Below are 27500 nucleotides of genomic sequence, written 5' to 3' on the forward strand. Positions count from 1 at the left end.
CCGCCCTGCTTTTCACGTGACACCTCCGACGTTGGTAAACTTCCGGTGTCTCTTATTATTGGTCCGTTTGACTACAGTACACACTAGACACAAGGTTCCGGTGTCGTGCCAAAAGGGAATATCAATATCCCCATCAGAAATGCAATGCAATATGTACGAGCTGCGTTCGCTTCCCGCGTTTGCGCGTCTTACTGGTGTATACATTATTCATTATTTGATTCATTTCAAATGATTCATTTGTGATTCACTCCCTGCTGCAGAATAATTATACTTTGATTGATACATTTGATTCTTAGTAGCTATATATTTTTAATAATTTCAGAGTAGCATGTTACAACAGTAGGCTATTTCGTAGCCTCCACAATAGGCTTTAGGTATTCTGCAGTGCTTGAATCATATTTGTTTTCAGAATGCATTTGTTTAAATCTTTCAAATTTAATACAGATTCTGCTAACAGAAACTGTCAGTACCATGCACTGCCCTAAACATTTAAGTGCAGGCGGTTTCAACTGATTGTGAAAGAGGGAGCCCCACCCTGACTTAGATTTATTATTAATACTAATGACTCAACCAGACATTGCAGTGCACTTCCCCCTATTCTAATTTCTAATTTTCTTGACCTCTAACCTGTCAGTAAATTACCAAATGGACAGTCATAGGTCATTCAGTTCACGGTTTCTCAATTAGTGGAAAGACACATGCCATACCTCCACAAACCACCAGAGGACCACGGACCATCCGTTGAAAACCCGAAGTAGTGTAACAGTTATACTTTACAGTAGCATAGCACTTTCTTAATGTCAACGATGTCCACAATCACAACACTAGAGGGAGTTCGACAAACTACTCTCAACCCAGATTCGGCTGAAACAAGGGTTTAGGCTAAATTAAAATGTGGCACACCTTACCAACAGCCATTAAGAAATATAAGCTCGGACAATCATTGGTTCAAAATATTTTTTATTGATAAACATACATTTGCTAAAAAAAGAAAAAGAAGGGAAAAATAGCCATTGAGCGGAAGGAACACTGCTCTCCTATGCAACAACAATAAAAGCTGTATAAGCACTGAAGAACAGATCTGGGATCAGAAATACGACACGTTCTGGTCCAGGTGAAGGCAAGACACAAGGCGAGGACAAGAAGAGGGAGATCAACTCTGACTCACTCTTGAGAAGCAGCATATCGTCTCTGTCGGGTGGAAACCTCACGTCCAAAACGCTTACTTTTCAGGATAAAAATTCGAAAGCATCAAAAGTATAGATGGACAAGCTCAAAACACATAGCTTCGCACCACGCTTCAAGCTTGTAGATCTGTGACTTTTGTGTGACGCGATGATATAAGTAGGACGTTACTTTACAGTGGGGGGGGGGGGGGGGGGGGGGCAGAGGACAAAAAGTAAAAAATTGGAAATAAGAGGTTTCTGCCCGACAGCAACAATTTGTCAAGGACAAGGACACTGGTGATGAGGAGTGTAGGAAATCAAATCACCTAAAATCAGTGTTTCTCAAACATTTTCATGTCAAGGACTTCCAAATTATTAGATTTGGCCTCGGATCCCCCCCCCCCCCCCAAAGAAACCTTACACATCATTTATTCATTTTGGGGCTCCGCTCCTTGACACAGAAAAGTTTGAGAACCATGCACTGGCCTAATACATATCAAACTGGTCTGGGGGTCCTTGAAATGAAAAAGTTTGAGAATGACACTGTAGATGTTCCTAACTACAGGGTCAGGATGCTAACAGGGGGTAGTATTACGGGCAAAAAATATAATGAATAGAAGAATTGTGATAATTATTTCATATACTGGATCTCGACTCCATGGCCAAGGCAACATTCAGGTCCCAGTAGGAAACCAGTAAAGGTCAGGATCACCGACCTCCTAGATCTAGATTTTTGATCAGGGTGGGACTTAATTGGGAAGCAGCGAATAACTCTGTATTATTGGTCTAGCTCAGGCAGATAGGATAGAAAAAGGACCAATCGGGTGAGCGGGACAGTCATGGGGGATTCATATAACATTTTGTTGCTGGTATGGTACTGTGCTTCAAGTTAATCTATATTTCATACATGTACGTACACACACACACACACTCTCTCTCAAATACACTCTATCATACTGTAAGGCACTGAATACGACACAATCCATCTAGCTCTATAAACAACATCATCTGAATAATCTTAAACAGACCCAAAAAATATAATAAAATCAAAATCAAAAGAACAAATATTATACTAGTACAAACATGCGTTCTCATTCTCTCGTACTAAAATGTATTATAAAGGGGGAAAAAAGGTTAGTGTAAGATTACCAAGGGTGTGGTGGGGGACCCCATGGGGTCGCTCCCTATACACATAAATTCTAAAAGACAAAATGATACCATTCGTAGAGGAAATACCAAAAGCTCAGGGTTCCATGTAGGGCAGGGCAACGATAACCAGTCCAACCAACACTACGCCAACTGAACAATACACACAATAACAACAATAACTTAGATAATATTATACGTATGGTCATTCATGCAAAACAACTCCAACAAAAACAGAAAAAAAACAGAAACATAAGAGTTTGAGTAAGGCATTGAAATGGTCAAGCTATGTAAGGTAAGGCTATCAAAACCAAGCCAGTTGTATACTGCACACTCAGAGAGTGCATAGACTTATGCTTAAAGGACCACTTCACCACTTTTCAACATCTCTTCATATAATTGGTCCTCACTAATGTTCATGATAAAACACCACAATCTTTTCCTACTCAGTCTGTGTCTCATAGGAGGGCTTTGGGCAGTTGACATTGACATCATCATTAGGCAGATTTTTTTTAAGTTTTAAAATATATTTAGATTTTTATTATCGTGAGAACGATGGCTTCAACTTTTGCATTGCAACTTTTCAGGAAAAGAAAGCCTGCCGTTTCTATTAGCTTGGATTCACCATCGATGATGTCACTGGTGGACGGGTTTCTGAACTGCCCACACAGCCTTTCTATGAGACACGGACTGAGTAGGAAATGAACATTAGTTAGGACCAATTATAGGAAAAGAAGTTGAAAAGTGTTGAAGTGGTCCTTTAATTTATGACCTATCGCACAACAGTGTTGCACGGCAATACAATCTTTTATAGACAGATATACAGTATGTAGCTAGGGCTGGGCAATTAACCAGAAATGGATCAAAACCCGCCATTTAGAAGCAATAACTGACATAATCTTACTCATGTAGGTCGATTGATAAATCGAGAAGCAGATTTTTATATTCTTATATATCAACAAATTCGAATAGATTTTTTTAATAATCACCTAATCAATTCGTCTGATTAACCATTTAACCCTGTATTATCCTTTTTGCACAATGGTACGGCATTAAAAAACAAGTAAAAAGAATTGCCAGCTTTTCGATCTGCTATTATTTAGAGCTTGTAGATCTGCTATTTACACTTAAAACTAAAAAAAATCATTCATTAATAATAATCGATAAAAAGGTTTGCAGTAATATTGATTTAAAGTCATATATCACGCAGCCCTAGATATACTGTATGGCTATACAAGATACACAAGGTCTTATACTTATTGTCAGCGTGCAACACGTCACATGACAGAGCATGAATCGTCAGAAGCGGGCAAGCGAAGGTGAATTGCGTACAGTAAGGAGCCCACACCTTAAAGACAGTAGTGTTTTTAGCTTAACAAGTTTCATGTGGCGGAACGGGCTCATGCTGTAGTAGTGGCTTGACTGTGCTGCTGCAGTAACAATGTGCAAAGGACTATAATTATATCTCCACACAGGTTTCATGTGTGTTGTGCTATTCATACTGTATTTTCAGAATGAGCAAATCTTTGTACACTGTGTGTGTGTGTGTGTGTGTGTGTGTGTGTGGAGAGAGTTTTTTTTAATTTTATTTCACAATGTCCTTAAAGCCGTTGTTTTTGAAATTTCCAGTTATGATGAAGATTCCATAGGTTTTTTTTTTTTTAAAGGATGCACGAAGATAGAGTTCTTTCAGAAAATGTCCGGGATGTTGGAGTGATTCTGATTCATATATCCAGACTCTGATTAATAAAATGTCCGGGATGTTGGAGTGATTCTGATTCATATATCCAGACTCAATAACCAAGCTGATGGCGGTGGGGTTTTCTTATTTCAAGTATAGCTCGTCATAGAGTTGTAGGCTGGCCTCCTCCTGCAAGACAATAAAATATTATTACTAGATCGCCAATGAGTTGACAGCTATAATGCATTATAATAACAGTGTTTGAGATATCTGGTGTGTAATGTGTGTGTGTGTGTGTGTGTGTGTGTGTGTGCGCACACGCGTGCGTGCGTGTGATTGTGAGAGAGACAGAGGAGAAAACGATAGTTACGTATGTAACTACGGTTCTATGAGTCCTGAATGAGGCGGTCCTTTAAGCACTGAATACGTCCCTTCGCGCATGCGCAGTCGAGTATTTATACCAACAATGTCAATTTTGACCCCGTGATGACCCCCGGAGTAGTCTATAACTTCCGGCAGTCACCTGGGGCTCAGTCCCTACAGAATCTTCTCGCGAGAACACGAGGATTCTGAGTGACAAGAGTGCCTCTGGCGGTCATTCAGGACTCATAGAACATAGAACGTAACTATCGTTCTATTTCGTCCCTGCTGACCGCCAGAGGCGGTGCTTTAAGCACTGAATGACTTATACCAGACAAGTCACGAGGAATCCTGATTACAAACCTCAAAGGGTAGAACCGGAGGATTCGGGGAAGAGGACCACGTCCAATGGGTGGGGAGTGGCCACGTTCACCCTGTAGAATCTTGAGAAAGTGCCTGCCGAAGCCCATGAGGCGGCGGCACAAATGTCCTCCAAGGGCACTCCTCTCATGGCAGCCCACGATGTGGAAATGCTCCTTGTAGAGTGGCACCGTACACCTGATGGTACGGGGAGGTTACTTATCTCATAGGCGTGGCTGATTGTGTCTACAATCCAGTGGGACAGGCGCTGCTTGGAGAGAGCGCCGCCTTTGTTCACACCACTATGGCAAAGGAATAGCTGCTCTGCCCGCCTGATGCGTGCAGTAGCTTCAATGTAGGCTCTCAGAGCCCGGACTGGGCACAACAGCTCCAGTTTGTCTGTCCCCTCTCCAGGTGGGGGGTTAAATCGAGCCAGCCTGATAGGCTGGTTGAGGTGAGCCTGCGACAGCACCTTCGGGAGGAATGCTATGTTTGGCCACAGCGTGACCCCCGAGCCGTCTGCGTTCCACCTCAGACATGATTCACTCACTGACAGAGCGTGCAGTTCACTGACGCGCTTTGCCGATGTAATGGCCAGGAGAAGGGATGTCTTGTATGACGCCCACTTCAGCTCGGCCTGTGCCAAGGGTTCGAAGGGAGGCCCGCACAGGGCGTCCAGTACCCGGTTAAGGTCCCATAACGGAGCTCTCGGAGCTCTCGGGGGATGCAACCTCCGAGCCCCTCTCAGGAAGAGGGACACCAGGTTGTGGCTCCCTACTGTGCGGTCGTTAATTGCCACATGGCGGCAGGAAATTGCTGCCACGTAAACCTTCAAGGTAGAGGGGGACCGGCCCTTACCTAGTAGAGATTGTAGGAACTCCAGGATTTTGGGTACAGGGCAGTGTACTGGGTCTTCGCCCAGATCCCTACACCAGCTGGAAAACAGCTTCCACCTGTTGTCATACTGTAGCCTGGTGGACGGCGCTCTGGCGTTCAGTATGGTGTATCTCACCGGGCTGCTCAGCAGTGGCTCCGGCCCCTGAGCGGCCAGACGCACAGCTGGAGGCGTTGTGGGCATGGGTGCCAGATCCGGCCTCCCAGCTGTGACAGTAGGTCCCTCCTGTCGGGGAGGCGCCAAGGCGTTCCGTGACAGAGGCTGTGGAGCAGGGGGAACCATGTCCTCCCTGGCCAGAAAGGGGCCACCAGCAGGACGGTGTGACCCTCCTGAACGACCCTCTGGAGAACTGAACGTACCAGAGGAAGTGGTGGAAATGCATAGAGCAGCTCCTGTGGCCAGGGGTGCGCCAGTGCGTCCAGGCCTAGAGGACTGACGGTTTCCGCTAGGGAAAACCAGCGAGGGCAGTGGGTTGACTCCCCTGAAGCGAAGAGGTCCACCTGTGCTCTCCCGAAGCGGGCCCAGATGGTGTGCACCACCTCTGGATGGAGGCGCCATTCCCCTGACGGGGGCTTCTGGCGGGAGAGGAAGTCTGCGAGGTGGTTCCGCTCCCCTGGTATGTGCACCGCCCGTAGGCTGGTGAGACGGGGGGCCGCCCACGTCAGCAGGTCTGTGGACACCTCTAGTAGTCGTGCAGACTTGGTTCCGCCCTGGTGGTTGATGTGGAATACGGTTGAGGTGTTGTCTGACCGTACGAGTATGTGCCTGCCTCTCAAGTATGGCAGGAAGCGTTGTAGAGCCAGGTGCACCGCACGTAGCTCCAGCACATTTATGTGGTCTCGGCGATCTTCCGCCGACCACTGGTTGCGAGCTGTCCTGCTCTGCCACACCGCACCCCAGCCCAGGGGGCAAGCGTCGGTGGTGACGATCTCCCTGCGAGAGGGAATGGACCCCATAGGGACCCCCCTCGACAGGTACGCCCTGTCTCTCCATGGGGCTAGGGCGAGTAGACACTGTTGTGACACGGTTATCTTCTTGTGTCTGTGTCGCTCGGCATCCAACTGAAAACTGTTCAGCCACCTCTGCAGGGGGCGCAGTCGCAGCAAACCCAGGGGGACAACGGCCGCCACGGACGTCAGTTTGCCCAAGAGGCGGAGGAATGTGATGAGCGACAGCCGACTGCCTCTCCGGAACATGGGAAGAAACTTTATAATGTCGTCCACCCGGCGTGAGGACGGACATGCTTTCATCGTTATGGTGTTTAACGCCAGACCAATAAATGTTGTGGTTTGGGATGGGATCAGGCAACTTTTTTCCACATTTACCTTTAACCCCAGCCGGGCTGCATGGGACAGGAAACGTGCTGTGTCCTCGGCTACCAGCGCCTGGGATGGCGCACAGATCAGCCAGTCGTCGAGGTATGGAAGGATCTTGACGCCCTGCGATTGGAGAGGCGCCAGCGCCGCTGCCACACACCTCGTGAATACTCTCGGAGAGAGGGAGAGTCCGAACGGCAGAACTCTGAACTGCCAGTGGCGGCCTCGATAGGCAAACCGCAGGAACTGGCGGTGTTGCCGAGCAATGGGGACATGAAAATATGCGTCCTTTAGGTCCACTGATGTGAACCATTCCCTGTGGGCGATGGATTGCAGGACGTCCCTTGAGGTCAACATGTGGAACGGAATGACCTTCATGTATTTGTTTAGCACCCTCAGGTCTAAGACGGGGCGAAAACCGCCTGTCTTCTTTGGCACTAGGAAGTATGTGGAGTAGAACCCCCTGGGGTGCTCCCGGGGGTCTACTGCTTCGATGGCGCCCTTGGCCAGGAGGATGGACAGCTCCTGGTCTAGGGCAAGGGCCTTTGCCGGGTCGGCTATAGTGGTCATTCTGACCCGGCCGGCTGTGGGGGGCCGGCGTCGGAACTGAAGCTTGTACCCGTGGGTTAAGGTGGCAATCACCCACGTGTCCGAAGCTTGAGCAGCCCAGTACCTGAGCTGCTGAGGTGTAAAGTATCCGACGGCCGGCCGCGTGGTCTCAGCGTCTGCCCCCCCGGCCCCTAGGGGCCCTGGGGGGGGGTCCCCCAGGGCCCGGGGCACGAAACTGCCTAGTAGAGGGCCGGCCAGGGTTATGGCCTTGCCTCTGTTCAGTCCGCTGGGAAGTGCGCTGGCCCCAAGTGGGGGCCTGTGGCAGGCGAGCTCGGGTGGCGGCCGAGGGGCCTCTGCTCCTGTTGGGAGGTCCCTCTGGGGGAGGCATGCGCTGTCGCCTCAGGCTTGACAGCTGCTCCTTGTCCGCCCTGGCCCGGATTGTGCGGTCCAGCGCTTCCCTCGCAGCTGGGCCGAATATCGCTCCCGGCACCACTGGAAGACCGCGCAGGGTTGCCCTGGTCTTCTCAGTCAGGTTGGCCTGAGAGAGCCAGACTTGGCGCCGCGCCTGAACGAGAGTGGACATCATCCGTCCCAGCTCTCTTGACATGAGGCCGAATGCCTCCAGTGATGCGTCGCAGAGGGTGTTGGCGTCTGCGGGCTCTGCGCTCGCGTTGTTCGCCTGCAGAGATGCAGAGAGGGCGAGCATGAGGTGTGACAGGGAGTTGGAGATCCTCCCGGCACGGGCTCCTGCATCATAAGCCCTTATGAGGAGGTCATCGGTGGTCCTGCACTGGGGTCGGGGGCACCTGGTGTCCTGCCGTAGCGCCTCGTCTGGGTCGACAACTAAGGAAGCGATGCAGGGCTCCACAGCCGGCATGCGCTGCAGGCCGACTCCTTCCGGGTTGTCCATGGCCGCGAGCATACGCCCATCGGCAGAGAGACGAGAGCAAGCCTTCGAGTCTCTCCAGCAAGTGTGTAGCTCCTTCAGGAAGTCCTCTGAGTGAGGAACGGTAAAGCTAGAGGGGGCTGGCTTGTTCTTGAAGAAACGGCTTGACGGGGCTGACTCCGCCTGCTGCGGTCCAGCCAGGCCCTGATGATCAAGAGCCATGTACAGGGCGGCCCTCATGGAGCCGCCAGCCGTCTCAGTCAGGCCGGTCTGGGCTGATGAGTACGAGCCCTGCTCAGAGGCCTCGGAAGCCGCCTCTGCCCCATCCGCCTCACTTTCGTCATAGTCGTGGAAGTGGGTGGCTGAGGCCGCCAGGGACAGTGTGTCCGGGTCCTGACCCTCAGGGATCAGGTGCGGCATCGGCGGAGTAGGTGGTTCTACGTCCTCCGGCTGGATCTCGGGCTGACGGGCCATGAACATGGCCCTCATTAGGGCCAGGTCGGCAGACATCTGGTCGACCTTAGATGATAGCCTATGGTCAGGCCCCGCCCTTCTCTTGGAAGCAGGGGTCGAGGTAGCAGGTGTGGTGGATCGACGCTTGGAAGCCCTGGTCTGTCGTTGGGTTAGCATGCCCAATGGGGGAAGCTCACCGTCCACCTTCTCCACCTGTGCCAACCTGGCTATCCTCACCTCCCGGGGCATGATGGTGCAGTTCATGCATGGGTTGTCGCCGAGTGCCTCCCTCAGATGTTGGGGGCCAAGACACCCAGGGCAGAGGTCATGCCCATCCTCTGGCCGCAGAGGAGCCTGACAGGAGGTGCACAGGTGGTGGCAGGGTTCGTCCATCGGTAACCCACAGATGTAGCCCAGAGCGCGGACGCTAGTGGTTGCTAGGGGTGGAGCCGTATGCTGGAGGGAGGGAGCGCGGACGCTGCCTGTGCCAGCAGAGGCTACTGTTGGCTGTGCTAAAGGCCGCTTAGCTGGAGGAAGGGGGCGCGCACGCCACCTATGCCGGCTAAAGGGTGCTTTAACAGCGATAGAACAGTATATATAATATATAATTATATATAGTATATAACAATAATACAATATATATAATATATAATTATATACAGTATATAATAATAATATAATATATATAATATATAATTATTATTATATTAATATATACTATTAATATTATATTATTAATTAGTATATAATAATAATAACAATACAACGTATAGTTACATATATCTAATTTGACAAACAACAACCTATAAAGAGGCAGTGACTCTATGCCGAAATTAAAGTACACTCTTGAAAACAGTGACGACCAAATCAGTCAAGCTAATTCACATATCCGGGGTTACTGAAGTACCCTCCAAGATACGCCAAACTTAAGCTATAAGCTTAATAGTATCATTAAATAAGTACACTACAGTACACAGAATGAGTGTTACTCGAGTTGCACCGTGCTGCGGCGTGCCGCGTCGCAGACACGGGCTAAACAGAAAACTAAACAATAAACAATAGCAAATTAGCAATGTCGGCTAACGTGCTGGGAGCGGGCAGCGATACGCTTGCCGTCACTAGCACTGCAGCATAGCATACAATTCAATTAATTTCATGCATGGGAATCAAACAGTGTAAGCTGGCAAAGAGACCCGAACTTATCCGTTCAGCTTTGACCAGTGCTGAACGGGACGCTATCATGTCACCGATCGTAGCACGCAACCGTGTGTGTGGCAGGGAAGCAGCGCGCACGCAGCCTATGCGCACAGGGGTTGTTTGCTTACCTTTTTTTAGTTCGTTCCCACGGGGAAAAGAAGATGTAAAGAAGAGTCGCAGTTCCTGGAGGGCGAACGCGCGTCGCTACTCCGACCAATAATGGTCACGGTACTACCAGCAACTCAATAGTTCTGTAACAATGCAGTTCAATTCTGCTGTAGAACTCTGTACTGTGTACAACTTGCGCAGCGAGAAGAAATTAGGGACTGAGCCCCAGGTGACTGCCGGAAGTTATAGACTACTCCGGGGGTCATCACGGGGTCAAAATTGACATTGTTGGTATAAATACTCGACTGCGCATGCGCGAAGGGACGTATTCAGTGCTTAAAGCACCGCCTCTGGCGGTCAGCAGGGACGAAATAGAACTGATGACAGACTAACAGACATACAGTCAAATAAACGGCGTGACCCTCCCTGTCCAACTGTAGAGCTATCTATCGATAGCAAATTATTGTGTGTACAGTTTGAGAAAGAAGCCTCACAAATGGAAATGTGTTCAGTGATGAAGCTCCAGACTCTACACAGACATAATCCAGATGGCCTCGTCCTCGCTTTGACCGACTGACCGACGCTTGCCGCGTCGACTAGTGCGGTGACGACCTACGTCTCCTTTGGCCAAAACGGAAATAGAGATTTTTATGAGATCGAGATTTGCCTTAAATATATATATATATGTTTTCACATGCGTAGATTATCAACTATGATCATGCATGCATGGTGCAGCATGAGTTGTGAATTGACTTGTTTACGTCTGAGGGGGACATACTACTATTACTACATACTAGAGCCCAACCGATGCCTGATTTCTGAGGTCTGATGGTGATCCCGATTTTGGAGAGCCTTTATAGGCCTAGAGAGAGACCACTGATAGTTGTTTTGACCGATAATTTGTAAAAAAAACAACGACAACCAAAACACTGTATTGATATCTACAGTATATAATCAAACAAGTCAAATAGTCACAGGTATAATATCGGTCGGGCTCTATACATACTTACATACAGTATACGCACTCACACACACAGCATAAAGCATGTGTCCCTGTGGCTAGATTGAAAAAATCTGTTCATTTCGGCAAGCGACACCGTCATGCGATGGTGCATACAGTACTGTATATCTTTCTCAATGCTACTGTATATATATGTGGGTGCAGCAGAAGCCAGCTAAAGCGTTCATGCCAGTCCAGAAGCATCATCATTGACCACTAAACCAGGCACTAGAAATGCAACTTTTATTTGCAAAGAGGAAGTGTTTGTTGCAGCAACAAACACTGGTGATGGTGCAGTTTTAGCTGCTCTTATAAGCACTGCTATATAAGCACATGAAGTGATCATTTGGACAAATATGTAACAGAAATACAACATTATTTTTGCTGGGTCTCAAGCAGTGGTTCTCAAAGTGCCGCCCGGGAACCAGTAGGGGTCTTTGAGGGGGTTTTAGGGGGTCGCCAGCAAAAATTATACTTTAACCACTTTAACCCTATAAACATCAGCTATTTGAAAATAGCCGATCTACAAGTTCACAGCGTGTCTCGATGCGATGCGTTGTGAGCTTGTAGATATTTTCAAAAACATTGTGAGAATTTTGAATTTTTGGGGGGAATATACAGATGGAGATCAACTGCACGGCCAAATACATATTAACCCATTCTGAACGGGCACCCAATTTGGTGTTAGCATCATGTTATGCTTTATCTATTGAAAAATAGCAGATCTACAAGCTCGTAGCGCGCCACTCGGTGGCGCGCTACGAGCTTGTAGATCTGCTATTTTTGAAAAATCGAAGAACGACTGACATTTTTTAGAATCTGATCTCAGGTCAGAATGGGTTCATCAGACCCGTGTGTGTCCGGTGGAAACCTCGTATGAATCTGATCTCAGGTCAGAATGGGTTAATATCTGGGGTTCCTTGACATGAAAATGATTGAGAACCACTGGTGGGTGTGTATGCTGCATGAGTGTGTGTCTCTCACCACGAGATGCAATGTAGCACTCATGACAACTCAGGACTCCATTTTTAATCCTCACGTCGGTCCCTGCGCTGGTGTCACCCAGCTGTCCATCGCACACTCCACACTGAGAAGAGAAGAGAAGAGAAGCATTTACATTCAGAAACCTAAAGAATTACACTGTCACACCCGTAACTAAGGGGCCATTTGGAACGCCCCCCCCAAGAAACCATGAGGGTCAGTATTATGTACCTACATCACTCCACATTGTTGATGTGGTCTTGCTGTTTCTTTAATGCGACTTGACAACAATACTTGAGTGGTGCTCATACTGAATGAACGGTGATTGACTACAGACAAGTTGCTTTTGTCAATTATATTACACTAGCCTCTAGGAATGCCATTCCATCAACTAGACCCAAGTTGGCCTTTCTGGGTTCAAGATCTGCACCCGCAGCGGCTCCATCCGGGCCCGCGCCCCTAGGCTTCCATGCCACCGCGCCGACCCTCCTACTCGTCATCCTGGCATTCCGTGGACGAGGCCAAATTTCTTTCCAATGTGGCTGCTGTGCCTATGGCCCTCATTTATCAATTCAGTGTAAAGTCTGCCACAGATTCGAGTGTAGGTTTCGTAGTACACCCACGTCGCCACGGCATTTATAAAGTGATCGCAGACAGCTGATCCTTCCTTAATTTCGTTCCGACGTTAATAAATGTGACGTCTGAAATCTATCTGGCACGCCCTATGAAATCCAGCCTCACCCTCGTTTTTGCGACATGAACAGCATGCAATACGACCCTGAAACCATGGTTACAGGGGAAAAAAAAGTTTCACTCGCTTGCCTTGCTGCCCCCTCTCTCATACACAAACAAACACAGACGCACGCACACGCAACTTGTTGTATCTTAAATAAATAAACCTGCATGAATTACATAAAGATGTCTGTTTCTCCTCTTGCTTCGCTTCCCTTGCTACCCACCTCACAACCCCTCACGCACGCACATATCGCAATTTGCAAGCAACTGTCACTGTGTGTTGTTAGTTGTATATTAAATTATTAAAGGATTTTTTATTTAATATACAACAAGATATATTAGTGAACGAAAACCTGTGAACCATTAATTAAATAACAAATAGGCACACACACGCTGCTGTTTTGCATATAGGTGCTCCTCCTGTCCTGTCTGTCTCTCTCTGTCCGTGACACCGTGACCAACTGACCATGCACGTTCGACAGTCTATTTAGATTGCCTCGCAGTCGCTAGTCGCTGCAGTGGCTGTCAATATATGAATGTGCAGCCAAAACCGTAGCCTATGTGGCTGCATGCAGGCACTGGTGGTGAGCTGGCTGGGACAGCCTACCTATCTCCGATGCGGTTCCCACTTGCGCTGGCACGGTACATTTGGCATTCGAGCGACGCGTCGGGTTTATTAAACGAGGAGGAGATTGCACATACCGTAACTCCAGAAAGACATCGGCCTGCTGTAGATTAGGCTACAGTAGCCTATAGGCTACCAGTGGTGGAAAATAACGAAGTACAATTACTTCGTTACTGTACTTAAGTACAAGTTTGGAGAATTTGTACTTTTATTGACTACTTTTCTTTTGCTGTATTTTTACTTTTACTTCGTTACATTTACAAGGGAAAAATCGTACTTTTAATGCGCTATATTTAAAATCGGACACCTCGTTACTCGCTACAAATTAAATAATAAAATCTTATTTGTCTTACTGGAGGAATGCGCAGTTGAGAATTGAACAGGGCTGCTCCACTCTCAGATAATAGGGGGGCGGAGTTGTGTTCTGCTGCCTGGCCTGCTTTGAAGACGGCAAGACGCACACACTGTGTTTTTTGTCACACGCATTCAACATGGATATTCACCGAGACACAGTCTTAGCAGAAGGATTTTTTATTTTTGTCCTTGCCTTATGCCTTACGCCCATGCCTTAATATTTAGCGGAAAACCAACCAATAAGTCCTTATCCGACACAAATTAACTAATCTTTCTCAGCCGTCACTGGAGCGCGCATCTAGCTACTGCATGATCATGCACGCTGACAGACAGCAGACACTGTCCCAACTCCTAACACAAACACTGAGGGAACTTGTTGTTGTACACACATAATGTGCCACGAAAAATAGCTTCCAATAGCTTAGTTGGTTATTATCGCTTCGAGGAGGTACGTGTCCATAATATCGCCACGAACGGCCAACAAAAGACATCTCTCTTCCACAGTAGTGGAGTTTTAGTAAAATAGCTGATATACAAGCTCACAACTCGTCGCGTCCGGACACGTTGTGAGCTTGTAGATCAGCCAACCCCAGCATGCGGAGATGCAGGCTCTGAGAACGTTCAGAAACTTTTGCCTTCACAATAAAAGCATGCAAAAGCCTAGAGAAGGAAAAATAATTCGGTGGCATTTCACATTGCAAAAGAGCAATTTTTGTAAAATGTAAAAAATATATAAAAATTAAAGCAAAAAAAGAACGAAAAAGAACTATAATAGTTTTTTTCAAACGATGAACTTTAGTTCAAAATTTGGAATGATGAACTATGAACGGAACTAGTTCATTTTAAAAATCAACAACTGTGAACTGAACTATAGTTCCTAAAAAAAAAGAACTTTCCCAACACGATGTATGCTGTTGGGGGTTCTGTATTTTCAGTATTTGTATGCTATTTAATTTTTTGGAATAAAGCCACTTTTGACAGGATGACAATTTTGGAAATTAATTTCTTTGTATTCATTTTGAAAATAATTTTGTATTTTGTACTTTGTACTTGTACTTTGTAATTTTTACTTTTATACTTAAGTACATTTTACGCCGGGTAAATTTTTGTACTTAAGTACATTTTATTTGAGGTACTTTTATACTTTTACTTAAGTAACTTTCTTAATGGGCACTTTGTACTTTTACTTAAGTAATTTTCAAGTAGAGAATCAGTACTTCTACTTAAGTAAAATATTTTTGTACTTTTTCCACCACTGTAGGCTACCCACGTTAATTGGGACTCTCAGTAATGGAAATATTTCAGCACAGACAGCCCAAATCCTCGCATGTATGCGCTCATGCAAAACTCTGTTTAAATGGCTTAAGCATCTAACTTGCAACATTGTTTTTAATTGCGCGATTTTATCTCCTACTAATTTCATATGACACAAAGACACATCGTTAATTGATGTATTCCTTAACTTTTTTTTTACATGTAGCCCATATGCATACCTATACAGTATTACAGTTAAATAACATTTTAGGAGTGAATAGCCTACATATACAGTATGTTTAGATGCCTGTGACAGCCTCTCAGCTGGTCAAACAATGCTGCTCCGCTGTTCTACGACAGAAAAACAGGTGAGGACAAAGCGTACGACAGCTCCCGACCAGCTTCAAGCTTCGGCGGAAATGGTAAATGCCGAAAATGTCGGTAATTTCGGCGTGCACCCATATTTTGAAATAATATAAATGAGGGCCTATATATCTACCATCTGTTTAATTGACATATCCTTATCCTTATAATAATTCAGCGAATCCTTATAATAATTCAGCGAATCTCCTAATGTCACTGACAGAGCTTTATCTCAACATTGGCTGGCCCAATCACTCCCACTTTTCACACAGGCATGGACCATAATTATATGGAGGTCTTAACGGAGCCCTTTTTATTTCACACATTAATGATTAATAATGACTTTATTAGTGAATTAACCTCGCACCTCCGTCCACCTCCGTCCCTCCACTGGCATGCTTCCTCTAGCTACCGCTGCAACACAACAAAATGTGCCCTATACAATTTGGCGCCGCGTGTGTGTGTGTCTCTCCTAATACACAGCACAGCCGTTGTCGTCTATCTTCGACCGAGCCACACTATTGGCGAACATCTCTCCACGCAAAACAAAATCTGCACGCTCCCAGAATGAACCTAGCCTACTTTTTACCCATTTTACCGACGTATTTCACTGTTAAAATATTGTTTTTACATCACTCCAACCCCCTCAGGCCAGGAGGCGCTGTGTGTGTGTGTGTGTGTGTGTGTGTGTGTGTGTGTGTGTGTGTGTGTGTGTGCGCGCGCGCAGCGCAGCGCGCGCGCGCGCGGACGGGAAACACTCTGCAACACGATAACTGCTAAGCTACATTGTCAACACGGCACTGACCAGGGTTGCCACATTGACTGAGAGGGAAACAAGCAACCAGGTCTATGAAAATCCGAAAATTAATCTACAATAAGCAACACTATTGCTGACTGTCAAACATAATTTTCATGTCATGGACCACTAATATTCTATATATATATATATATATATATATATATATATATATATATATATATATATATATTTGCTGTTCATATATTCAGAACGGGTAAGGACTAGTACATTTAATTCTTACAATGTGATCAAGACAAAACGTGCGTGCGTGCGTGCTTGAGTAAACTACCTTAAAACATTGTATGTGGAAGAACAGTCCAAGAGTGTCGATGATCATGGCAGCTCCTTTACCAAGAGGCTGAAAGCAGCCTGAACACTGCCGCTTCCCACTAACACACCTACACACACACACACACACACACACACACACACACACACACACACACACACACACACACACACACACACACACACACACGACAGAGATGACAGAGTGAGTTAGTACCACAAGCAAGCATGTTTTAGGGCTGAAGCCACGAACTTTGCATGTTGAAATAATGATGGCGAGCTGGGTGACACACACACACACACACACACACACACACATTGGGTACATTGAAAAGGGGTGCATTGAAATTAAATGTATGTACAGTATTGATTTATCAATCATTAAGTGAAAACGGCAACGGCTTGTGTATGAACATGCATGCGTGTGTGTGTGTGTGTGAGTGTGTGTGTGTGTGTGTGTGTGTGTGTTCTGTGCACCTGCTGGGGGAACGGGGAGGCTGAGGTGAGGTCGATGATGATGAAGAGCGTTGCTGCGCGCCGACGGGGTCATGAGAGCCACACCGTTTAACAGAAGTGGGGAGCTGGGAGTTGCGGTCCAGAGAGGCTGTCTTCCACATCTCCTGTGTCTGCGAAGACTCACTATCCCAGGATGCATCTGCACCAACACATCATCATTAAAACAACCTTTAAGACTCACTATCCCAGGATGCATCTGCACCAACACATCATCATTAAAACAACCTTTAAGACTCACTATCCCAGGATGCATCTGCACCAACACATCATCATTAAAACAACCTTTAAGACTCACTATCCCAGGATGCATCTGCACCAACACATCATCATTAAAACAACCTTTAAGACTCACTATCCCAGGATGCATCTGCACCAACACATCATCATTTAAACAACCTTTAACACTAAGCAGCACACGGTACTGAAAACAACTATTATTTATGGATGTGTGAGTTGACAAAACACCTCTAAAAGCTCCATTGTGAGCTTGTAGATCTGATTTTGAAATCACATGTAAGTGATTAAAGGTCCCGGTAAAGGTTTTTAGAAAATGATTGAAATGATGAAATGCCTGTGTGGCGTATACACGTGCACAATGCCGCACCACACTCCTACTGTATATCATTACTTTCTTCATTTTCTCCAATGCAAACGTGCTTTCTCATGCCAATAAAGCTTCTTTGAATTAAGTTATTAACCCATTTTGGGCGGGAACCCCTTTTGTTGATAGCATTATGTTATGCTTTAGCTATTTTTGAAAAATCGAAGAACGACTGACACATAGAAACATAGCTTTTTCAGAAAACTGTCAGGATGTAGAAGACATTTTTAGAATCTGATCTCAGGTCAAAATGGGTTGAATTGGGAATTGAAATTGTATTGATGATCTCACCCTGGAAGAAGTGCAGCTTGGACGTGTGCTGGTCCTGGACCAGCTGTGTGTGCTGCTCCTGGCTGCTGGCGGAGCTCCTTTGGCCGTTGTGCTGCAGCGCGGGGTCGCTTCCTTCTGTCGGGTGGATCTGCGGAGCTGCAGCGGGTGCTCCGGTCTGCAGGCCCGTCTGCAGCTTGGACAGGCTGGAAGGAGTGAGGGGCGAGGCCGTCTCCTCCAGAATGAGTCTCTCCTGGAACAAACAGTAGAGTATATTGACCACTTAAACTTGGTTCACTCTTTTTATACCCTAGTAGTCTACATCAAATCTCCTTGCCGAAAAGAAAGCTCACAAACGTCCGTCCCCCAGAATAGGGATGCTGGGGTTCAAGTGGTCAATGCACACACCCAATCGTTGTTTTTGAGGCTTCAAAAGGAATTTGTCATTAAAGAATGTCATTTTTACTCAATCTGCCGGCCCAACATAACCATAACCTTCATAGGGACAGGAAAATGTCCCCACAAGGCCAACTTGAACTGCTATTATTATTATCTTTGTGTGAATTCTGTGTCCCACTATGGCAGCAGTTTGTCCTATACCTCCACTACAGGGAGGGAGATAACGCAGGTGTACCTGTGTGTGTGCGTGTGTGTGTGTGTGTGTGTGTGTGTGTGTGTGTGTGTGTGCGTAAGTGTGCGCGTGTATGTCTGTGCATGTGTGTGCGTGCGTCCGTGCGTGCGTGTAATAAGCGTGCATGTAAGCGTACCTCTTCATTATGTCTCCTCTCTTCCTCCTCCACCTCCATCTGTGCTCTCTCCCACTCCTTCTTCAGCTTCTCCTGCTCCTTCTGGTACTGCTCCTACACACAGGGACACGTGTTAGACACACACACACACACACACATGTACGCACATACCTGACACACACACACACACACTGACACACAAGCCAACTGATTCCCATGCATGCGTTATTTCCTTCAACAGTGAGTGACACTGACACACACAGTAGTCTCGCGTGGCCACTGTTGTTGCCTCTCGCAATTTTCTTCCGTCATACAGTCTGGAGCAACGGTATAGTCTCTCAAGACAGACTGTTGATTCACGTCAAAACATGCAGAGGTCGCTGTTTATTTCCCGTTATTCGCCAGATGCGATTCTCACATTGGAGCAACGGAAGCTCTGATCATGAGTAAACGATAAAGCGGAAGTGAAGCCTCCTCCCCGCACACTTCCGTTTTGTCTTTACAGTCACGCAAATGTATCCTAATATAAATCGAAATCAGCTATGCATATATAGCTTGCTGCCTAGCAGAAATGGATTATTTTCTTTATATATATATATTTTTTCAATATATTTTCGTGAACGGAAAGGGCAGCTTCCTTATTCGGATTTCACGATGTGTAGTTCCAGACTCCATATAGCATTCGGAGATTGTGGAATAGTTGTCTGGCTACGCGAGACTACGCACACAGTAACTAACATGTGAGTCCATCATTTTACCTGTAGGAGGCGCTCTTGCTCCAATTGCCACGCCTCTTGGCGTTTGCGCTCCTCATTGGGGTCCCAGACCCAGTGATTAACACGCTTAGCCAAGTTCAATATGGGGGTCTCAATCTGAGCCCAGACCCCCAACCAACGTACCACGCACACACACACACACACACACGCACGCACACACACACACGCACGCACGCACGCACGCACACACACACACGCACACACACACGCACGCACGCACACACACATACACACGCACACACACACACACACACACACACACACACACACACACACACAAGACAGGGAAAAAGAGGAAAGGTGAGGAAAAGACAGACAGGTGACTACTATAGATACTGGAGAGGAAAGCCTAATTTATACTCCATCGCCCGGCGGTATCGCTTGCTCAGAGGAGCACAGATCTACACGCTAACAGTCCGTTAGCGTGTAGATCTGTGCTCAGAGGAGCACAGATCTATACGCTAACGGCGTGTCGCGTTGTGTGACACGTTGTTACCAGGGGTCATCAACATGTCCGTATACACGTGGTGATGACCAAAGAGTTGGTCATGTCCGTGGCAAATTTAACATTTTCTGTTTTATATTATTTATTATTATAATGTTCACATTTTTATCGTAACACCCACTTAACTAATGTATGTCAGTTTTCTTCAGAATACGTGTGACACTGATTTACTGATGACACTACATGGCTCGAACTAGTGCTAGTGGTTCTCAAATGTTTTATTTGCAAGGATCCCCTTAACTCTGAGAGTGTTCAAATACGGGTCCATTTGGTTCCATGTGAACACTCTCAGTGTTACAGACCTGTTATGGTCATTCAGGGCTATCTATTTGTGAATTGAAGTGGACTCGGTCCCAGACTTTTTTGTTCTCCCTGGAAATAAAAACGTCTGGGTTTCCCGAGGCTAGAATGGCGATGACCCCTGGTTGTTACCTTGTAGATTTGTTCATGTCTGCAAGCGATGCGGTCGTATTATGAAGGAGTATAAATGGGACAGAAGGAACAGCTCAGGGTCAGTTCTACAGAACCAATGAAGAGAACCGTGAGGAATGTTGGAGGAAACCATGCAATGAACATACGATGAAATACTTACAGTCACTGCACTACTGCTCTCCTCATGGCCTTCTGCATCATGGGAAATACACACACACACACACACACAGATAGATTAAAAAAAAAAAAAGAATAGAGGTGACAACATTTTATATTTATCCAAGACTGGAAACCTTTGGCATTGTGGGTAATGTAGTGTTTTACCTGTGAGCGTAGGAGAATAGGCCTGCAGGCTGCTGGGTGATGTCACTGACATAGACTCTCTCAACTCTACCGGTCGCCCTAGCAACCCCAGGTTGCCATTTACCTGAAAGAATGATCGAAGAATTGAAGAACAATTCAAGTTGTTTATGGCCATCTTGTACTTGTACCATTAACCATCCAATTTATTCTGACCCCTCCCCGAAAAGGCCTACCTGTCCTGAACCCTTATATCCATGATGTATACATTATGGATAAATACTAGGGACGTCTCAACTGCTCAATTGTTGTTCAAATTTATGGAATTGCTTCGATTTTTCTTTTGATTTCTTCATGAAATTACTGAAATAAATCAGTGAATTTAGTTTTTAATTCATTTTGGCTTTTTGGGATTTTTTTCTTTTTTTTTAATGTTTTGAAATAATAATAATAAAAAACAAAATGTAGGAATCAAAAACTAAAGGTATTCCAACCCACTGTTTGGGAACCAGTGGACTAGACAGTTTGTAACATATTAGTGTATCATTTCTCTCCACATGTAGTACGTTGCTAGGCGTGTCCGATGGAAACAGTGGACTAGACAGTTTGTAACATATTAGTGTATCATTTCTCTCCACCTGTAGTACGTTGCTGGGCGTGTCCGAGGGGCGTGTGTTGCTGGGCGTGTCCGAGGAGGGGAACGGCTCCACGTGAGTGGCCGTGAGCTCCGTCACGATCGTGGTGGTGATGACGCAGTTTCTCCCACCAATCAGAGAGCTCATGGCGGAGCCTGAAATGGCGCTGCTCACTCTCTCCGGCTGCTGCTGCTGAGGGGGTGACGTCTGGCCCTCAGCTGCTTTCCGATTGGCCACGGTCTGCTCAAGGGGCGGAGCCAGGGGGGAGCGGAGAGGAGAGACGAGGGGCGAGGTCGTCTCCTCTGTGGCGTCTCCGTTGACGCGCAGGAAACCCTCCACCTGAGGATGACGGACGGTAACATTATTAACCCATTCTGACCTGAGATCAGATTCATACGGGGTTTCCACTAGGACACACACTGGTCTGATTAACCCCATTCTGACCTGAGATCAGATTCTAAAAAAATGTCAGTCGTTCTTCGATTTTTCAAAAATAGCAGACCTACAAGCTCGTAGCGCGCCACTCGGTGGCGCGATATGAGCTTGTAGATCTGCTATTTTTCAATAGCTAAAGCATAACATGATGCTAACACCAAAACGGGTTCCCGGTCAGAATGGGTTAAAACCTTCATATTCTGCACCATTCTAATGTTTAACCGTGAGATTGAATGACGTGAGCTCACACCTTCAGTAGAAACGGTGTAGAAGGTGTCATTTTAAAACATCTGGGACAGGTTTAAAATGACGACAGAAGTAGGCCCTATTGTGCTGAATATTTACTCTTTTCAGTCTTTTGCAACTGGAAATATCCTAAAAAAAAACAGGGTCGAATTAAATTCGGGCACTAGACTATTTGGTCTTCAATGTTCTGTTTCCCACAAATGAGTCGGGATTAGGGACGGATGACTCTTTAAAATCGCTTACATTTATATACTTACTTAGTTGACAGGGGTCCCCCAGAGTCTACACTAGCCCCTCCCCCCTCATCTTTCCCCGATACACCAAACATCTTCACAGAAAATATCTGAACTACAAGCTCCCAACGCATGGCACCGTGGCGTGACGACGTGTTGTGTGTGAGCTTATACAGCTGGGCCATTTTCACAGAATGTTCGTTCGCCCCCAGAACAGGGACTCTATAGATAGTGTTCAAGTGAGATCACGTCACAAAGCAGCATCCAAGAGACTCACCTTGACAGGTTTGACGGAGTGAGCGTTCCTACTCGGCTGACAGTAGGGCTTGGCTGTGAGCAGAGGGAGGGGTCTGGAGGGGGCGGGCAGAGGCCGCGTGGGCGTTGGTGTTGCTGTGATCTCTGATGGCGAGGCTTTGATTGCCGTCTGTGCAGATGATGGCGCTGCTTGCAGTGGTGTGTGTTTGATTTCCATTTGTGCAACGGGGGCTAGCACTGGCGCCGTTTGCGGTGGTGTGGGTTTGATTTCCATTTGTGCAACGGGGGCTAGCACTGGCGCCGTTTGCGGTGGTGTGGGTTTGATTTCCATTTGTGCAACGGGGGCTAGCACTGGCGCCGTTTGCGGTGGTGTGGGTTTGATTTCCATTTGTGCAGCCGGGGCTGACGCTGGCGTCATTTGCGGCGGTGTGTGTCTGATTTCCATTTCCATGTGTGCAGCCGTGGGTGGTGCTGCTGGTGTGCTTTGCAGCGGGGTATGTTTTGTTTCTGGCTGCACGAATTGGGGTTGTGCTTGTGCATTGTTTGGCGGTATCATCTGTACGGTTTGCGGCGCGTCCCGTATAATGAGCTGTGTGTGTGCAGCCTCACGCTCGCCCTGCTTGGGCCGAGCGGCGGCGGGTTGTAGGGGTGCAGCTGGTGCGTGCTGGGAGTGAGTGTCTGTGCTGCGGGGACTGCTCGCCGCTGTGGCAGAGAGGTCCGCCGCTCGCTCTTGCTGTGCAATTGCGTCCATGTCTTCGGCTTTGTGGTTCTGCTCCATTGTGACATTGGGTTGTTCAGGTTTGTGCAGAAGGTCAGAGGACGCGGTTCTGTCGGAAACGGGCTCAGAGTCAGTAGGGGATTGGTCCTCCCGGTCCGGACTCTGACTCGGGTCCGGCGTGGACTTGTTGGGGGAATTGGGGAACAGTTTGAGGTGGTCCAAGGTCGCGTCGCTGATGGTGAATCGAAGCGCGTAACTCTGCAACACCACGGCTGCTTCCTCTGGGGTCGCCGCCACCCTGTACGCCTCACACAGCACTACCTCCCGCCGCTCTCTGGACAGGGATAGAGAGACAGAGAGACAGAGGGGTAAGAGAGGTAGAGGTTAAGAGACAAGGAAGGCAGGAGAGAGAGAGAGAAAGACAGAGGGGTAAGAGAGGTAGAGGTTAAGAGACAGGGAAGGCAGGAGAGAGCGAAAGAAAGAGAAAGATGTGAGAGAGACATTGTTAACCTAGTCTGTTCCTAAACTATCCATGACTATACAACTCTTAAACCGACCGAAGTATGGCTAGGTTTTGGCTAAAGATGCAGTTAAGGAGCACTCTTGTGGATGAGTAGACATCATTTTTTTTACAGCAATGCCTGTATGTATTGCATGTATCTCTTTACAAAAGTAAAATAGTGCCTGAAATGTTAGCAGTTTAGCACACACACACACACACACACACACACACACACACACACACACACACACACACACACACAGTTAGCCTACACTGCAGTACACCAGTGGGAGATGGCTAAGCAGAGAGCTATAGGACCCCAGGAAACCTGATGAGGTTTGGGGGGATTCTGACGGTAATGAGCCCTAACATCCCCCTCCACCTCCTCCTCCCGGGCGGTCCTTACTTCTCATCCACGATCTCCTTGTAGGTCTTGATGCTCTTCCTCTTGTTGAGGTCACCTCCTCCCTCCTTCATCTTCTCAATCCTCTTCCTCTCCTCCTCCTTCTTGATCAGCTCGTGTGAGGCGCTGCGGCGCTTGGTCTTCCAGCGAGCCAGCTCCTGTCGATCAAAATACAACCGTCAGGTGTTACATGCTTCACGTGCGTGCGAGTGTGCGTGTGTGTGTGTGTAAGTGACTGGATCCGATCAGTGCCAAATTTGTTATTTAGCCAAAGATATACCTTCCCATACATTTCGGGAATTTAAATTTGGATAATGGATGTAAGCAAAAGTGTCTCGATAGGTCAGAAATAAATGATACAAGCTCATGGATTTGTTATTTCTATTTCCGGTTGAATTGGTGACGTGTCTTACACTCTGCCACGGGTCGTCTTCCTCCTCGTTGTTGTTGTTGTTGAAATGCTCGTGCGTGCCCTCCGTGCGTGATTGGCTGAGCGGCTGTAAATGTCCCGCCTCCTCCTCGCTGATCATGTCACCCATACTCGCACTCCTAGACCGGAAACAAGGAAGTGGAAGGGAACTCTCAGAATAACGACGATAGCGCAGGGAAAAGTGTTTATTCATCCATTGGTAACTCTTAGTATGTACGAATGGAACCAAATGGACCCGTAACGGCCCATTTGTACATGCTAAGAGTCACATGAACACGACATAAGATGGGTTATATTTCCACAGCAGTCCAACTTTGCGTGTTGTCTTTTTAATTTACTCTCTACGGATGCAAACGTACAGGTGGTCTAAACGATGCGTGTTAATTAACACATTGTGGACGTTGACAAGACACAGTCATGTCATGTGACCACCAGCCACACTCATTCCGTGTAGGCAGACGTCTAGTGGCCGGGCGGTTAGTATGGACATGTGGATTTGATGTTTGTGGTGTTTGACCAAAGCAGCAAACCAGTTAAACAAACCAACAAAAGATGTGGTTAAAAATGAAGAGTGACTGGGTGATGTGTAGGTATGAATCACAATTTGAAGTACATTGAAACATGCATACAATTTAAAATCAAACAGAGCATTGATGGTGCGTGGCGTGCGTGCGTGTGTGTGTGTGTGTGTGTGTGTGTTTGCGTGCGTGTGTATATCATGCAAGAGCTCATGATCAAGGGTCAGGCCGAGGGACTTACTCCATTGTGTCCTCAGACATAAAAGCAACTCGTCGGCTCATCCTAAAACAGAATACAATGAATGAATAATGCATAAATGAATGAATGAATGAATGACCGAGTGAGTCAGAGACAGGAAGGAGGTGTGGGGAGGGGGGGGGGGGGCATGTCTTCTTTGAAGCCTTCAGTGGAAGGCTTCAAAGAAAGCGAACCTTACATAAGTGAAATGTTTTAGGCCAGTGGTTTTCAACCAGTGGTCCTTGAGGGTTGTCTTGAGGGGGTTCCAGGTGGTCCCCAGCTAAATGATGGAGAGTTTGTAACCAAATAGACCCTTGTAAAAATCATTGTTAAACATCTGCATTACTTAATTTACAAGAAGTCTACACGATTAGAGAATGGAACACTGTACAACTGGACTAGGTGATGAATGGCGTGAAATCACCAAGCACATTGGGGAAGTGAAGTGAAGAGGGGCATGCAGTGAGGGTTCATGGAGGTGTGTGTGTGTGTGTGTGTGTGGGGGGGGGGGGGGGGGGGGGGGGGGGTCTCACATCATGGGGGGGAGGTCGTCCTCTGCCAGCCAGAAGGGTTTGGTCAGAGGCTGTGTGTGTGTGTGTGTGTGTGGGGGGGGGGGGGGTGGTGTCTCACATCATGGGGGGGAGGTCGTCCTCTGCCAGCCAGAAGGGTTTGGTCAGAGGCTGCCAGCCTCCCTGAACTCTCCTTTCGTCCTCTGTTATCTCATCCTTCTCAACTTTCTCTTCGGCGTCCGCCATGAGCCTCGCCGTGGCCCTCGGCTCCTCACACCTCCTCGCAATCGTCTCCTTCGCCCTCCTCTCCCCCGCCTCGGTCTCCACGCTGCGGGCCTCCTGGGCAGCAGGAGGGCAGGGTGGAGGAGGGGTGAGGGCTTCATGAGAAGGAGCTGGGGCTTTGGCAGGGCCGACATGGACTCTGTCAGCCTCGTTCTTTTTCTCCTCCTCCTCCTCCTCCACCTCCTCCCTCCACCTCACTCCCACACTCTTCCTGATTGGGGCTTTGGAAGGCGGAGTCAGAGGTGCCAGAGGTTCCGTTGCCGCGCTAACGACGCTGCTGAGATAGCGTGCACGAACACGGGCATCAGTAAGGAGGACAGCGGGGTCATCATCATCATCATAAACGGCACGCCAACGGGCACCATGCAGCAGAGCTGGACAAACCCAGACGCAACTCAACGGGCAAATAGGCTATAACTGTCAAACCAAGACGAGATCAGACCTGAGCGAGAGGTCAGTCCGACTCGCACACTCCCAACACCCACAACCCATAGCAGAGGAGACGTAGCACACTCCCAACACCCACAACCCATAGCAGCGGAGACGTAGCACACTCCCAACACCCACAACCCATAGCAGAGGAGACGCAGCACATGATGAGTGACATTAGTTGGTTTAGTTCTCGGTTTGCTTTCACTCAACGTCCACCCATGGCATCCTTTGATAGACAAACAACACAAACCACAACCTTAACAAGGAAGCAACACAACAATAACAATTTAGTAGCCACTCTTATCCAGTGCGACTCGGACGACAACCACACTAGACGTCAGTATCGTGTTAGTATCGCACAATAGAAAACTGTCATCTTATGGCAAACGTTAATGCAATTATCATCAGATTCCCGCTTTGCGGGGCGGCACAACGGAGTGAGAAAGGAGGACAGAGGCCGGTGACATGCGACAATGTGGTCCAAAATCAAACCCATGAGGTTGCAGTTATGGGGACATAACACACCTCCCACTTCAGCCACCAGGTGGCACTGCAAGCTCTCATGAATGTTTTATATTAAGACAGCTCAAAGGGACACACACTACTATGACAATGCACAGGTAGACTGCATGCCCCGTTGCCCATTTCGCGATACCTGTGTTTGGGGATCTTGTCTATGGGCGTGGGTCTGTCATATAGCGCCACGGGTCCAGACACAGGAGCGTTCTTGTGTTTGAGGGAGCCCGGTTTGGGTAAGAAGCGGTTAAAGGCCGGGCTCGGACCGCCGGCAGCAACGGGCTTCTGGAAAGCTCCGGTCCTGCGAGTCATCATGTCGTCCTTCTTCACGTCCGGCGCCTGCCCGTCTTCATCGGACTCGTCGTCGTCGTCGTCGTCGACGCCGTGCCGGGCCTGCGCAGTCGCTCGCACGACGACCGGGACGTGGAGGTGTTGTTGAGCCTGCGCAGTCGCTCGCACGACGACCGGGACGTGGAGGTGTTGTTGAGC

At 47.5% G+C, this 27500-nt stretch overlaps 3 protein-coding genes across 6 annotated transcripts in view; all 3 read right to left on the reverse strand.

The window, feature by feature from the left end:
- Positions 1-10, reverse strand: part of tmem192 (transmembrane protein 192) — a 14239-nt gene extending 14229 nt beyond the window's left edge. For both annotated transcript variants that reach the window (XM_080757986.1, XM_080757985.1), the window contains exon 1: positions 1-10. This exon is cut by the window's left edge and continues 134 nt beyond it. The gene's annotated coding sequence lies outside the window, so the exon portion shown is untranslated.
- A 939-nt stretch (positions 11-949) lies between these two features.
- The window catches only part of LOC308313301 (LIM and calponin homology domains-containing protein 1-like), a 71012-nt gene continuing 44461 nt past the window's right edge, over positions 950-27500 (reverse strand). The window contains exons 12-27 of one of the 3 annotated variants that reach the window (XM_080760360.1): positions 25903-26340; positions 25276-25317; positions 24500-24635; positions 24090-24244; positions 22486-23515; positions 21298-21633; positions 20684-20786; positions 20520-20551; positions 19405-19518; positions 18668-18760; positions 17925-18153; positions 16994-17171; positions 16518-16626; positions 12102-12204; positions 10612-10738; positions 950-4182 (exon numbers count right to left, since the gene is read on the reverse strand). In XM_080760360.1, the coding sequence (XP_080616486.1) occupies positions 10647-10738; positions 12102-12204; positions 16518-16626; positions 16994-17171; positions 17925-18153; positions 18668-18760; positions 19405-19518; positions 20520-20551; positions 20684-20786; positions 21298-21633; positions 22486-23515; positions 24090-24244; positions 24500-24635; positions 25276-25317; positions 25903-26340 (3190 nt within the window). In that variant the 3' untranslated portion in view covers positions 950-4182; positions 10612-10646. The remainder of the gene's footprint in view (positions 4183-10611; positions 10739-12101; positions 12205-16517; positions 16627-16993; positions 17172-17924; positions 18154-18667; positions 18761-19404; positions 19519-20519; positions 20552-20683; positions 20787-21297; positions 21634-22485; positions 23516-24089; positions 24245-24499; positions 24636-25275; positions 25318-25902; positions 26341-27500) is intronic. The other 2 variants (XM_080760362.1, XM_080760361.1) reach the window with 2 other exon arrangements.
- LOC308313392 (uncharacterized protein) overlaps positions 26697-27500 on the reverse strand; it is a gene marked incomplete at its 3' end in the record, with an annotated part of 3349 nt that continues 2545 nt past the window's right edge. The window contains exons 3-4 of the mRNA XM_080760492.1: positions 27151-27500; positions 26697-26721 (exon numbers count right to left, since the gene is read on the reverse strand). The exon at positions 27151-27500 is cut by the window's right edge and continues 148 nt beyond it. Coding sequence (XP_080616618.1) covers positions 26697-26721; positions 27151-27500 — 375 coding nt within the window. The remainder of the gene's footprint in view (positions 26722-27150) is intronic.

Source organism: Protomyctophum bolini, assembly GCF_963924005.1.
Source record: "Protomyctophum bolini genome assembly, chromosome: 3".
Lineage (NCBI taxonomy): Eukaryota > Metazoa > Chordata > Actinopteri > Myctophiformes > Myctophidae > Protomyctophum > Protomyctophum bolini.